The sequence below is a fragment of the Gracilinanus agilis genome, chromosome 4 (assembly GCF_016433145.1).
Source record: "Gracilinanus agilis isolate LMUSP501 chromosome 4, AgileGrace, whole genome shotgun sequence".
In the NCBI taxonomy this organism is placed as follows: Eukaryota; Metazoa; Chordata; class Mammalia; order Didelphimorphia; family Didelphidae; genus Gracilinanus; species Gracilinanus agilis.
Genome location: NC_058133.1, coordinates 103,813,060 through 103,827,908, shown reverse-complemented (window position 1 = coordinate 103,827,908; position 14,849 = coordinate 103,813,060). Strand labels below are relative to the sequence as shown.

Below are 14,849 nucleotides of genomic sequence, written 5' to 3'. Positions count from 1 at the left end.
AAGGCAGCCCTTGCCCTTAAGAAGCTCACAGTTTCATGGGAGAGACAGCACATTAAAAAAAAACAGGTAAATACGAGATATATACAGTGTAGAGGGAGGAGGATCCCATTTCACTTTGGCCATGGAGGGGTGGGATAGGTAGCCTTGCTGCTAATTTCCCCTTTTCTTCAGCTGACCCATTGATCCAATTAGACAAATGCCTAATTGCCCTCTCTGGGAAAACCACCCAGTCTGAATCACTGGAGTCAGTCAATGTTCTCCACGCTGGCTCAGTAGTAATGCCCGGCAATTCTTTCAGCATTATTTCCCAGGTTCTGGAATCTATAGTCCATGAGTGGTACAAGATGAAACCTAAAAGCTCTAGAGGGGGCCCTGGTCCTAGGAGCTGCTGTTGGTAAACATACTGTCGAGAGCCTTTAACAGTCAATCCTAAGCCTGAGAATTGGCTCCTTCCCTTGACCTTTGGAGCCTTTCTTTCCCTAGAGAGGTGGCCAAGGAGTGAGCCCAGAAAGGAGGAGTCAGCCAAACAGGATGATTAATTGGACCATCAGCATGCTGTCGGCCAGCTAAGACTTATGGCCAAATGAGTGAAATGAAAATCCAAATGGAGAAAAAAGGCCTAACTGGAAACTGGAAACCAAAGCTCTGGGGATGAGTTCCCAAGCTGGGTACTCAGTAATTAAGGGAGATGGGAGCTCCACTGCCAGGCAGGCAGCCTTTTTTTTTTTTAAATTAAAAACCCTTACCTTCCATCTTGAAATCAATATTGTCCATTGGTTCTAAGGCAGAAGAGTAGCAAAGGCTAGGCAAAGGGGGTTGAGTGACTTGCCCAGGGTCACACAGGGAAGTATCTGAGGTTAGATTGGAACCCAGGACCTCCCATCTCTAGGCCTGGCTTTCAATCCACTGAGCCACCCCCCCAGTTTCCCCTCCCTCCCCCAGGCAGTCATTCTTAAAGGATCCAGTCACTGTAACTATGACATTGGTTTGGAGTCATCCATCTGATAGAGGAAACACTGACTCCATTAGAGGAGCTAATTTTTATTTTTTTTTTATTTTTAGAAAAATTTTTTCCATGGTTACATGATTCATGTTCTTGCACTCTATCCCCCTACTCCTGTAGCCAACATGCATTTCTACTGGCTTCTTCATGTGTCATCGATCAAGACCTATTTCCATATTATTGATAATTGCACTAGGGTAGTCATTAAGAGTCTACATCCCAGGGGCAACTGGGTAGCTCAGTGGATTGAGAACTATGCCTACAGATGGGAGGTCCTAGGTTCAAATCTGGCCTCAGACACTTCCTAGCTGTGTGATGCTGGGCAAGTCACTTGACCCCACCACTGCCTAGCCCTTACCACTCTTCTGCCTTGGAGCCAATACACAGTATTGATTCCAAGATGGAAGGTAAGGGTTTAAAAAAAAAAAAGAGAGAGTCTACATCCCAAATCGTATCTGCATCAACCTATGTGTTCAAGCAGTTGTTTTTCTTCTGTGTTTCCACTCTTGTAGTTCTTCCTCTGAATGTGGGTAGCGTTCTTTTCCATAAATTCCTCAGAATTATCCTGGATCCTTGCATTGTTGCTAGTACAGGAGTCCATTACATTCGATTGTACCACAGTATATCAGTCTCTGTGTACAATGTTCACCTGGTTCTGCTCCTTTCACTCTGCATCAATTCCTGAAAGTCTTTCCAGTTCACATGGAATTCTTCCAGTTCATTATTACTTTGAGCACAATAGTATTCCATCACCATCAGATACCACAATTTGTTCAGACATTCCCCAACTGATCGGCATAAACTCGTTTTCCAGTTTTTTGCCACCACAAAGAGCATAGCTATAAATATTTTTGCACATGTTTTTTTCCCTATCATCTCTTTGGGGTACAAACCCAACAATGGTATGGCTGGATCAAAGGGCAGGTAATCTTTTAGAGGAGCTAATTTTTATGCTTGAACTCAATACTCATTTGTGTGTCATCACCCAACAGTCAAGCATCAGCAGGCATTTATTAACTGCTTACTATTGACACAGGGGCAGCTAGGTGGTGCTGGGGGATAGAGTGCTGGTCCTGGAGGCAGGAAAATTCATTATATTGAGTTCGTATCCAGCCTTAGACACTTTCTAGCTGTGTGACCTTGAATAAATCACTTAACTGTAAAATGAGCAGGACAAAGACCTGGCAAACCACTCCAAGAAAATCCCAAATGGGGTCTCGAAGAGTTATACATGACTGAACAGCAAATGGGCGATACATTGGATACAAAGACAAAAATTATGTAGTCTGTCTTCAGTGAGTTTATATTCTAAATATGTATCTATATAAGTCTAACATTGTGTCTAGAGATCTAGGGCATTACACACACACACACTCTCTCTCTCTCTCTCTCTCCAAGAACTCCAGGTACACAGTCCAGTCTAAATTCAGTTCTGGAAGAGCCAGGCTTATAATGGAAAGGGAGGGAGAGATGGGCAATCTTTTCTCATGCTCTTTAGCTTGTTAACCCCTCCATCTCAAAGCCCTGGGGACAAATTTCTTAAGGGTTGGGCTTGGGCTCATATCTAGGTCTTTAGAGATATTAATGTACACAGTATTCAGTGTAAATCAGTTATGGGACAGCTTTGACAAGATTTGGCAAATGAGTGGAAATGTTGTGTGATGGAGACTGAGGAGTCAAGGATAGTCCTGAGGTTGGGAATCTGGGTGACCAAAAGGATGACAGTGGTCTCAATAAAAACAGGAAAGATTAGATATAAAATCAGTATTAATCACACAGGAGAAACTAGGTTTAGTGGATAGAGAGCCAAGCAACCTTGGGCAAGTCACTTAACCTGAAATGCCTAGCCCTTGCCCCTCTTCTGTCTTGGAATCAACACTCAGTATTGATTCTAAGATGGTAAGGAGGTAAGGGCTTTAAAAAAATTCTAATTATAGAACATTCACAAGCACAATTATTGCTGATAGTAGGTCTTTCTTTCAAAGGTCTTAAAGAAAACAAGGGATTCCAAGAGCCAGAGTTAAGAAGGGAAAGACCTGGAAACAGAGGATGGAGGGGTTGTAAAGAAGACCAGTTTTTCTGAACTCTAGAGTGCAAGAAAGGTAGTATTTGATAATAAGGTGGACAAGTGGGTGGCATCCAAGGTATAAAGAACTTTAAAAACCAAACAGAAGAGTTTATGTTTTATCATTGAGGCAGTGAGATTTAGTGAGTAGGGTAGTTATATAGTCAGACCTGAGTCTAATATATATGTATATATGCATATGTATATATGTAGCTGTGTGGAGGATAGACTGCAAGTCCAATTAGAAGGCTATTACAATAGTCCAGATGAGAGCAGATAACTAGAACTAGATAAGCAGATCAACTAGAGTGATGGCCATGCGAGTAGTGAGATGGAGTCAGAGAGGGGAGGATGTTGTAGAGGGAAAGACAATGAAATTTGACATCTGATTGGAAATGTAGTGTGAAGGAAACTGAGTCAAGAATAATGTTCAAGTTTTGACCTTGGGTAATGAAAAATGGAAATGACCTCAATAAAAACAGGAAAGTTTGGAAAACCAGTTGATATACCCATGGAACATCCAGTTTCAAATGTCTAGGAGTCATTTGGTGATCCCAGTCTGGAAATTAGGAATGAGACTGGGACTGAATATATAGATTAATGGGTTATCTATAAAGATGATAATTGAATCCATTGGAACTGATGAGGTCACCAAGTAAGAGAAGAGGGCCCAAGGCAAAGCCGTGTAGTATATCTGCAGTTGGGTGGCCTGATATGAGTGATGAATCATAAAAAAAGGATCAGTCAGGCAGGAGAAGAACCTGGAGAGAACATTGTCATGAAAACTTAAAAGAGTATGTAGGATTAGAGAGTGGACCAAGGGCATCAAATGCTGCTTCAGAGAGATCAAGGACACCAACTGAGAAAAGTCTATCATATTTAGTAATTAAAACATAGTTAGTATCAGTGGAGTGAGAGTCAGGCCTAGAGACAGGAGGTCCTAGGTTCAAACCTGGCCTCAGCCACTTCCCAGCTGTGTGACCCTGGACAAGTCACTTGACCCCCCTTGCCCACCCTTACCAATCTTCCACCTATGAGACAATACACCGAAGTACAAGGGTTAAAAACAAAAACAAAAACAAAAACAAAAACCATAGTTAGTAGCCGTGGAGAAAATAGTTTGGAAAACAGATTTCAAAGCATGAGAAGCATTTAAGAGAGAGGTATATAGACCATGTTTTTTAGGCATTTGATGGAGGAAAGAAAGAGGACTTTAGCTTGAGGGGATGGTAGAAAAGAGTGAAGTTTTCTTCAGGATGAGGGAGACTTGGAGATATTTGTAGGCAGCAAAGAAGGAACTAGCAAATAAGGAAGAGATTAAATATTAGAGAGAGAAAGAAAACGTTTGAAGGGCCAAATCAGTGGAAAGGTTGGGAGGGAATGGCCTGGTATCTATGGAAAGGTTGATTTATTTGAGGACAAGGGCCACCTCTTTCATTAGAAACTAGAATAAATGGGCAGCTGGGTAGCTCAGTGGATGGAGAGCCAGGCCTAGAGATGGGAGGTCCTAGGTTCAAATCTGACCTCAGACACTTCCCAGCTGTGTGACCCTGGGCAAGTCCTTGACCCCATTGCCTACCCTTACTACTCTTCTTCTGCCTTGGAGCCAATACACAATATTGACTCCAAGATGGAAGGTAAGGGTTTAAAAAAAAAAAGAAACTAGAATAAAAGAGGAGAACATAGGGGATGCTATCAAGGAGTTGTGTGAAATGTAGAGAAAGGGAAAAGGCAAGTAAACTGCCTCCATTTTCTCAGTAAGGTATGAGTTGAGTTTTTAAGGATGAGACGATTTGGGAGGTTTAAAGAAGGGAAGGCAGAAGGGAAAGGAACAAACATTTATTAAGTACTTTCTGTGTACCAGGCACCGTGATAAGCACTTTACAATCACAATTTCATTTGATCCTCACAACGATACTGTGAGGTAAGTACTTTTATTATCCTCATTTTATAACGGAGGAAACTGCAGAGAAAAGTTAGGTGATTTCCCACTAATGACAAAGCTCATTAGTGTTTGAGACTGATTTTTCCTGACTCCATGTTCATTGCTCTCCACTACAACTGCATGGATGGTGTCTTTGAAGTCAATCAAGAAAAAAGTATCCAGTAGGACTGGCAGTGATTATCAATCAACATGGATTTATTAAGTACCTATTGTGTAAATAATCTTAAATGCTGCAGACTGATCAAGCAGGATAAAACCATGACATGAAAATGGATCTGGTCATTATGCAGTCAATGGTGAACTTTGAGAGCAGCTCTGTTACTGAGATAGAAACCTGATTCCCAAGAGATATGGGAGATATTGACAAAGTAAAGATATTGGGTGGATAACTTTTTCAAGATGCTTAACAATTTAGGGAATGGGAGAGATGGAACAGTAGATGAATGGAGTAAAAAGAAAAAGTAAGCTTTTGGTTTTGGCAGAAGAGTTGTTCAATTTTAGCAAAATGGATGACTGCTGTGAGACCCATTGGGCAAATTCCTAAATCATGAATAAAAATGAAAAATCATTTATTAAATACTTGCTTTTGTCCACACCATGCTAAGCACTGGGGCTACAATTATAAAAGCAAAGGCATTCTTTGCCCTAAATGACTTTGCATTATTTTTTTAACATGTTTTTCATTTAAAAATTTCTACCCTTTTTTCAAAATCTACCTTCTCTGCCTTTCCCTTTGCCTTCTTCCAACTGAGAAATAAAAAAAATTCCAAACACTTACAAATATACAGTCAAGCAAAATAAATTCCTACATTGGCCATATTAAAAGAAAAAGTCATTTTGATATGCCCTCTGAATCCTTTGCCTGTCTAGCAAGAGGTAGGTATCATGTTTCATCGTTATTACTCTGTAATCATGATTAGTTATTGCGTTGATCAGATTTCCTAAGTTTTTCAACATTCTTTATCTTGATATTATTGTAATTGTATAAATTATTCTCCTGGTTCTTCTCATTACATTCTGCATCAGTTGATACAATTCACAGATATGTGAAAACATCTGAAACCATCTCCATCATTTCTTAGAGCACAATAATATTCCATCACATTAATATAACTTGCTTAGCTATTCTTCAATTGATGGATACTCCCAGAGTTTCTTACTCTTAACCACCCCAAAAGGAGCTATTATAAATATTTTTATACTTCCTTGGTTTGTTTTTCTTAAACTAATCTATCCCTAAATCTACATTTCCTGTTTTCCTCTCCCTTCCATCTCCTCTTTCCCTCCAGTAACCCAGTTAAATGAAATTCATTTCTGCATCCAATTATATATGTGCATCTTCATTCTTTTGACCAGTTCTGATGAGAACTGTCACCTGCTTCAAGGAAGAAAGGAAGTGGAATAAACATTTACATAGTACTTACTATATTTATTTGTTTAATTCTATTTCTACAGTACCATTACAGAAATTGTGCTTAGTGCTTTTTTTTTTTTTAACTCTTGTACTTTGGTGTATTGTCTCATAGGTGGAAGGGTGGTAAGGGTGGGCAATGGGGGTCAAGTGACCTGCCCAGGGTCACACAGCTGGGAAGTGGCTGAGGCCGGGTTTGAACCTAGGACCTCCTGTCTCTAGGCCTGACTCTCACTCCACTGAGCTACCCAGCTGCCCCGCTTAGTGCTTTTTGCAAATATTATTTTATCTCTTTTCATGATAATGCTATTATTCCCACTTTACAGTTGAGGAGAGTGAGGCAAAGAGAAGTTAATTGACTCACCTAGGGTCACGTGGCTAGTAAATATCTAAAGTTGAATTTGAACTCAGGCCTTCCTGACTCCAGGATCAGTGTTCTAGCCACTGAACCACTAGCTGCCTCAGATATATAAACTGCTACTTGTTCTTCACTGATTATATGAAATAATTTCCTTTATCCTTTTTTACCCCCCTACTTCAGTGTATTCCTCTTTCTATTCTTATTATAGCAAGACATAACAGAACCACTCCCAGGTTCTCTCTAATTAGACTCTTTCTATGACCCTGATGATAAAGTCATGTGCCAAGCTACGAGGATGGAGCTACGTCCTAGTAGCTTTCCTTCTATAGCTTTCATCTCCCCATATTAGAATAGAATCTTTTAATTAATTTTTTTTAATAAATTAATCTTTTACTCACATTTTTCTTTCTACGCTTCTTAACCCCTGTGTTTGCCTCGCAATCTTTCTATGTCGCGAGAGGGGAGCGCGGGCTTACTTCCACCTGCCAGTCATTCTCCACGAGATAGCACTAAGTCGCGCCGCAGTAATCGCAGTAATTGCGGAGGAACTTGGTGCTTAGCCGCTGGCGTTCTTGCACCACGAGCTCCTCCCGCGCAGCCAAGGTTCCCTTTTCCGTTTGAGCAGGGCCGAGTGAAAAAGACTGAGAAGCGGCTGGTGATGGGTGATAAAGCTCTGCAGATTTTACAGGTGCTGTTGAAGTCACGTGGCTTTGATGGCGTTTTAAAAAAGGTTTCTCTTCTTACTTCAAGTCCGGGAAAGGTGGTTTGTGAAATGAAAGTTGAAGAAGAACATACCAATCTGCTGGGCACGCTACATGGTGGCTTTACAGCAACTCTGGTAGACGTTATATCTACAGTAGCTTTTCTCAACACTGAAAGGGGAGCACCTGGAGTCAGTGTGGACATGAACATAACGTACTTGTCCTCCGCTAAGATCGGGGAAGAAATACTGATTGCTGCTCAGGTTATGAAGCAAGGAAAAACTCTTGGCTTTGCAAGTGTGGACCTGACAAGCAAGACCACAGGAAAGTTGATAGCACAAGGCAGACACACAAAACACCTAGGACACTAAAAGCACAATTTCCTCAGTATTTGTTCTTCAAGAAGCAACTGATCATAATTTCATTATATTTGTATTTGAACAAATAACTTATTTTTAAAAATTTAACTTTGAAAATTAAAAAAAAAAAGTCACCCTAGGCTTTTCATCAGGAATGCTTGGATGTCTTCTATTTCACCGAAAATCCATTTTTTCCTCTTTAAGATTATACTTAGTTTTTCTGTGCTGGTTATCTTTAGTTATAAGCCTAAATACTTTGGCTTCTAAAACATCTTATTCCAAGTTTTCCTGGTGGCTGATATGTAATCCTCACTACAGCTCCTTTGCACTTGAATTCTTTCCTTTTGATTGCATGAGGTAGTTCTTCTTTGACTTGGAAAGTCTAGATTTTGGCTATATTGTTCCTGGGAATTTTAAGTTTGGTGTTTGTTTTTTTCCTCCTTCTATGTGATATCCAGTGGACTCCTTCTATTTCCACCTTGCCCTTTGGTTCTAAGAAATCTAGGTAGTTTTTTTGAAATATGATGTCTAGGCTCTTTTTTTTTTGTCATGGTTTTTAGATAGTTCAGTGTTTTGTTTTGTTTTTTTAATCCTTACCTTCTGTTCTTAGAATTAATACTATGTATTAGTCCCAAGGCAGAAGGTGGTAAGGGCTAGACAATAGAGGCTAAGTAACTTTCCCAGGGTCACATAGCTAGGAAGTGTCTGAGGTCAGATTTGAACCTAGGAAGGACCTCCTATCTCTAGGCCTGGCTCTCAATCTACTGAGCCACCCAACAGACCCCCTAGTTTAGTGATTCTTAAATGATCTTTCCTTGATCTGTTTTCTATGTCAGTTGTTTTTGCTATGTGATACCTTAGATTTTATTCTATTTTTTTTCATTTTCTAAGCTTTATTTTAACATTTCTTTTTGTATCATTAAATCATTGACTCCTATATAGTCCACTCTAGGTTTCAAAGAGTTTGTTGCTTACTATTATTCTTTCCAATTTTTTTCTCCATAGTTCTCATTTCTTTCCAGATTTTTCTTCTAGTGCTTTCATGTTGTATATATTTAAAAAATATATTTATATAAAAATATTTTTAAACTTTTGCTTCACCTTTTCCAGGAGTTCTAGTTAAACTTCTTTTAAAGCTGTGTTTTTGAGGGCAGCTGGGTGTCTCAGTGGATTGAGATCCAGGCCTAGAGATGGGNAAAATACAACATTCATTCCTATTGAAAACACTAGAAAGTATAGGAATAGATGGGCTTTTCCTAAAAATAATAAACAATATATATTTAAAACCATCAGCAAGTATCATCTGCAATGGGGATGAGTTAGAAGCCTTCCCAATAAGATCACTCCTCATCAAGGGTGCCCATTATTACCTCTATTATTTAACATTGTTCTGGAAACACTAGCGCTAGCAATTAGAGAAGAGAGAGCAGAAGACCAAAGTTGGTTTTATGAGTTTGTTGGTAAATGAGAGTAACAAGGACCTCAAAAGAGGAAAGATCATTGAGGTTTGTTGGTATAGGAATGAATTATTTAAAAGTAGCATCCTTTCCCTTGGCCTTGTGAGTCAGGGAAATGGATAAAAGAGTGCCTTCAAATAGAGAGGGATGAAAGAGGAATATGTTGTCCTCAGGGAAGAGAAAGTTTGGGTTAGGATAAGGAGATGGAAGGAAAGTTGTTTTAAAAGTTTGGTTAGAGGTCATCTGGGTGGCTCAGTAGATTGAGATCCAGGCCTAGAGATGGGAGGTCCTAGGTTCAAATCTGGCCTCAGATACTTCCTAGCTGTGTGTCCCTGGGCAAAGTTACTTAACCCCCATTGCCTAGTCCTTACCACTCTTCTGCCTTGGAGCCAATACACAATGTTGATTCTATGATGGAAGGTAAGGGTTTAAAAAAAAAGCTGTGTTTTTCATTGAGGTTTTGCTTATAGATGCTTTGAAGTCATTATCTTCTTTTTCATTTGGGTCTTGAGTTTCCTTTTCACTATAATAGCTTTTAGTGGTGGGATTATTTATTTAGAACATTTTTCTAACCTATTTTCTGACTTCAGACTTTATGTTAGGGCCAGGTTCTGCACCCTTTTGGAGAGAATGTTTCCATTAGTCCTACTCTGCTTTCTTGGGGTGTTTTGTTATTCTAGGATCTTAGGGGCCACTCAGGCTGGCAAAGCTTTCAGTATTGTCAAAGTAGTCTAACTCAGGACAAAATCTGATTCATGCCCTCCTGGTCTGAGCAATGCAAGTTCCTGACCTTGATTTGGATCTGAGCAACACTTCCTTTGCCTTGCCCTGTTTGGAGTTCTAGTAGACTGCTGCCGAACTCAGTCAACTGGAAAGCTCTACTGATTTGGAGGAATAGAATCCCTGGTGGTCTGGGGATTCCTGCCCTAGTTATTCCATTGCTGGCTTCATACTGTGTTGGAAGCTAGAACCACAAACTTATTCTGCACTTAAGGTCTGAGCCACAAAGCCACTCCTTACTTCTGAACTTGTTCTTTGATCAGGACACAGCCTAAGCCTGCAACTACTCCTCACCGTAGAATACTACTCCTTGGTGTAACTCTTCTACTCAGCCCCAGGTCTGTAACTTAGAGCTGAGTAGTGAGCACCAAAGCTGGAAGTTTACACCCTGTTCATATTTAGAACCCTCAGTACTAGATTTGGGACGTCTTCTTGTCCCGATTCACAGCCTCTCCCTGCTCTGGACTACCCCACATGTACATTTTCGCTTAGAACTGTCTCCAGTGTCCACAGACTTCTCCCTCTATCACTCTTTGCCATCCTGGGCTGAGAGAGGTTCAGGCCACAATTGCTTTCATCCCATGGCCCCAGACCATATGGAAGTCACTGAACCATTGGACAAATGCTCACATTTTCTCTGAGATGGGCCTAATCCATGCCAAGTTTTCTCCCTTCTCCATGGGACACAAGACACAAATTGGGTGCCTAAGTAGGAGTGAAAACTATTCTTCTATCGTACTTCTTGGTCTTCCTCCTGAACCAGAGAAACATGAAGTTAGCAATCCATTAAGCATCATCTGTGTGCTCAGCTTAGATTTGATAGTTGTGAGCTCGTGGCTTCCTCTGGACACTTTTATTGCATCCTAGGAAATGGAAGAAGAGTTGGAAATGGTATTACCAGTCTCATGTTGTCGTCTCCCCACTCCCATCCCTAAAGAAGAATGGAACAGAGGAACATTCTCTCCAAGGTGTACTGAAATGAATGCTGATTGCAGAATACTCATCTCCTTAAAAAGTACCTTTCTGCTCGGCCTTTTCTTCTGAGGATTTCTATGATCAGCTCATTAATCCTAGCTTGGAAGCTGCCCAAATAGAATTACAGACTATTATCTTGGAAGACCAGGGATTTTGTGGCTGGCAGGAATTAATAACAAAGTCAAGTATGTAAAACAAAGGAACTAGGGCAGAGGTTACCAGCTTCCCTGGCTCCACTAGGCTCTTTTCAGTCTTTTCCAAGTCCATTTTGTTGTGTAATCCAGAGGTGGAAAGGAACCTCAAACCCACCCTGTTCCTTAGCATTGTCACTGAGTGGAGTGATTGGTCTGAAGGCCTCTGGACTAATGACCAGGGATATGATAGGAGTTAAAAGTAATTGTTTAAGCCATGTAGTAGGCTGCGTCCAGAGAGTTTGAGATTAGCAAGGGGTAAAAGGGCTGTAAAGCTAGACAATGTTAACCTGAGACCTTCTGGGGAATATGGGCTGAAGGTGACTATAGTGGCCCTGGGCAATGGCCTTAAATTTATGGCTAAAAACTGTGCTTTTCTTCTGGAAGAAATCTTAGAAATCAATCAAACAATTGATAAACATTTATTAAGCACCTACTATGTGTCAGGTACTGTGCTAAACTCATCTATTCCAATTGGACCTTTGCTCAGGGCCCTAAAACCATTTAGTTGATGAGCTGGGCCTCAAAGTCAAGTCTTTTGATGCCAAGGTATTGTGTGCTTTCTTTTTTTAGTAAAATATTCATGCCTCCCTGCACCGCCTCCCCCCATTAACAAGCATTTGTTTTCTCTCCCTTATTGCCCTACCTCCTTCTACCCACTGGAAAAGAAAAAAAATATAATCCTTGGAACAAATGTGTATAGTGAAACAACAAATTTCCACGTTGGCTATATCCAAAAATGTATGTCCCACTCTGAACCTAGAATCCATTGCTTCTCTGATAGAAATTGGGTAATGTGCTACCTCTTAGGAAGTTTGTTTTTTTTACACCTTTTTTCTTAGACTCCATATTAAGGATTGGTTCCAAGGTAGAAGAGTGGGAAGGGCTAGACAATTGTGTTCAAGTGACTTGCCCAGGATCACACAGCTAGGAAGTGTCTGAGGCCAGAACTTAACCCAAGACCTTGATTTCCAGGCCTGTTATCTCCACTGAGCCACCTAGCTGTCCCTTCCTCTCAGTTTTAATTCCACTCTATAGGAACCTGAGACCCAGAAAAGAAAGAAGTTGCCAGTCAAGGAGACACTGCCCTCCAAGATTAATCAGACATATGTCAGATGCCCTATGGGATAAGCTGCTCTATCTGTACTCCTCCTGGCAGGGAGGCAGCCCATGGGAGCCTGGGATTGTGTGCGTGTGTTGGGGATATATCCCGTTTGCTCTTTGATAGTCATTCGATGCTGGCACCAAATCACCCCAGATGCTATCTTTGTACTGGCAAAGACAAATACATTAGTTCCAAACTTTCTACATGAGCCCAAGGGATCATTTGCCAAAATGATAACATATTCTACACACCCAAGCTGAGCATGTCGGGCCAGCAGGGAAGCAGCCTGGGTTTTGAATGCAGAAGAGAAATCGTCGTCCAGGGTCAGTTATAAAAGGAGACATCACCAGGTACAAGTTATCGTGTCATCATCCTTATGGCTGGTAAGGGGGGGGGTGCTCTTTGGCTCTTCCTTGCTCCCCCCGAGCCTAACCCTCCCAAAGAGGTTCTCCTCCTCTCCAAACTTTGACTTCTCTGTTACAGCCTTGTCTCTGCTCTCAGATTCCTGACATCGCCTCCTTTGTGTCACCCTGTGGTGCCAGATCGCCAGTGTTTCCCATCCCTTCCCTGGTGATCTTGCTCTGGATTCTTCCTTTGCTTACCTTTGGGGCTTATGTTCTTGATTCTCATCCATGACCATAGTGATCTACCCCAAAAGAACTCCGCCTCATTCTCCTGATAGGACAGAAGCAGCAAGCTGTGTGTGCCTCTGCAGATTTGCTAAAGAAGAACCAGGGACCTCACTACCTCCTTCAAGAGGCACTATAAAGAGCTGCAGTCACTCTTAGGGACTTGGAAAGAGTAGCTAGAGCATTTTTCTTTTTTAAACCCTTACCTTCCACCTTAGAATCAATACTCTATAGTTGTTCCAAGGCAGAAGAGCAGTAAGGGCTAGGCAAAGGAGGTTAAGTGACTTGCTCAGGGTCACACAGCTAAGGAGTGTCTGAGGCCAGATTTGAACCTCCTGTCTCTAGGTCTAGCTCTCTATCCACTGAGCCCCCACCTAGCTGCCCTGCCTTGATATCTGTTCAAAGAGAAGCTAGAGCTTTTTTTTTTTTTAAACCCTTACCTTTCATCAGAATCAATGCTGTATGTTGGTTCTAAGAAGAGTGGCAAGGGCTAGGCAATCAGGGTTAAGTGACTTGTATAGGGTCACACAGCCAGGAAGTTGCTGAGGCTAGAACCCAGGTCCTTCTGACTCTAGAACTGGTGTTCTCTCTGCTGTGCTATCTAGCTGCCCCTATATGAGTGTTTTTTCACTGTCGGACTGACTATGGGCAGTGCTAACTATATAGCTGTATAACTGTTGGCCTACTTTCATTGGTAAAGGCTCATCCTGGAGGCTGGCCCTCAGGTGATGATGCGTGTCAGCCAGAGCAATTCATGGAGTCACTTAGACAATAGAGAACTTCCAGTCTGTCAGAGGGAGTGATCCACACTGAGGAAATGGAGGGTCTTTGATGATTTGGACCTCGAAAGGGGCACCATCAAGGTGGCAATCGCTCCCTCTGGATCTGTGCCCACGGTCACTGTTAGGGTAGCCTTTGGCCTGACTGCTGGATGAGTGTGGGAGGGCACTCTGCCCAAACTCTGAGTCAGGCCCCTGTCCTAAGCCTTCGCATCACCCCAGAAGATCCCAGAGGGGCCTGGGAGCAGACTTGGCTTCCCACAAACAAAAAGATACCTTTGTTCATTTTTTCTTCCCGGAGTGAATCCCTCTGAAGCTGGGGAAATCAAGAGAATTTCCTGCCCAATTCCAATCGGCAACTTGGCTTTAATCGGAAGATCTGAGTCTCCTCTGGACTGTTCAGCAATATGGTGAAGCTCAGGGAGAAAATGGCTCCTTGCGCCTGCCCCCACTCTGCACTGGCCTGGCCCTGCCCGGCTCTCTCTGCCTCTCCTTGTTTACTACATTCCTTTAGGGAACGTCATCAACATCGGGTGGGCAGGCACTGGGAAGCTGGCCCTACTCCCTTCGAACTTCTTTCCCTGACTCTCTCCCCACCCCCAGCTCTGAACAGCCTCAAGGTCACTGACCATCATGCCTCTGGCCCTGGTGTGTTTGTCAGGGGTCCTGAGGGGGTGAGGGGGGTGAGGCCCCCTCTGAGGACAGATACCCTGTGAGAATGGAGAGGGGCTCCATTCCCCTGGGCCTCTGGTGGCTAGCTGGCCTGGGCCTGCACATAACGGACCAGAGCCCAGGAAACCACTGTCAGAGGGGACAGGCTACCCTGGGATATTTAGGACCCTAAGGGAAGAGTAGGAAGTGTAAACTTTGCCACCATCTTGGTCTCCCTAAGGGAGAATATTGTAAGGGTTACTGTTATTAGTGATATGTAGTTATTGTTACTAGTTATAATGTTGCCAAAGAGGATAATGGTGAGTGTTACAGGGTTCAACTTCTTCCTTCCTTCCTTCCTTCCTTCCTTCCTTTCCTTTCCTTTCCTTTCCTTTCCTTTCCTTTCCTTTCCTTTCCTTTCCTTTCCTTTCCTTTCC

General features: G+C 42.1%; 2 protein-coding genes across 2 annotated transcripts in view; both read left to right on the top strand.

Annotated features, from left to right (window-relative positions):
• The window catches only part of LMOD1 (leiomodin 1), a 74,224-nt gene that overhangs the window by 23,845 nt on the left and 35,530 nt on the right, over window positions 1-14,849 (top strand). The gene's annotated exons all lie outside the window — the stretch shown is intronic.
• LOC123244516 (acyl-coenzyme A thioesterase 13-like) lies at window positions 7,234-7,874 on the top strand. The gene has a single exon (XM_044673032.1). The coding sequence runs from the start codon at window positions 7,234-7,236 to the stop codon at window positions 7,855-7,857; it is 624 nt and encodes a 207-aa protein (XP_044528967.1). The 3' UTR covers window positions 7,858-7,874.

Coding starts and splice junctions, on each gene's coding strand:
- LOC123244516 (XM_044673032.1), top strand. CDS start 7,234: ATGTCGCGAGAGGGGAGCGCGGGCTTACTTCCACCTGCCAGTCATTCT.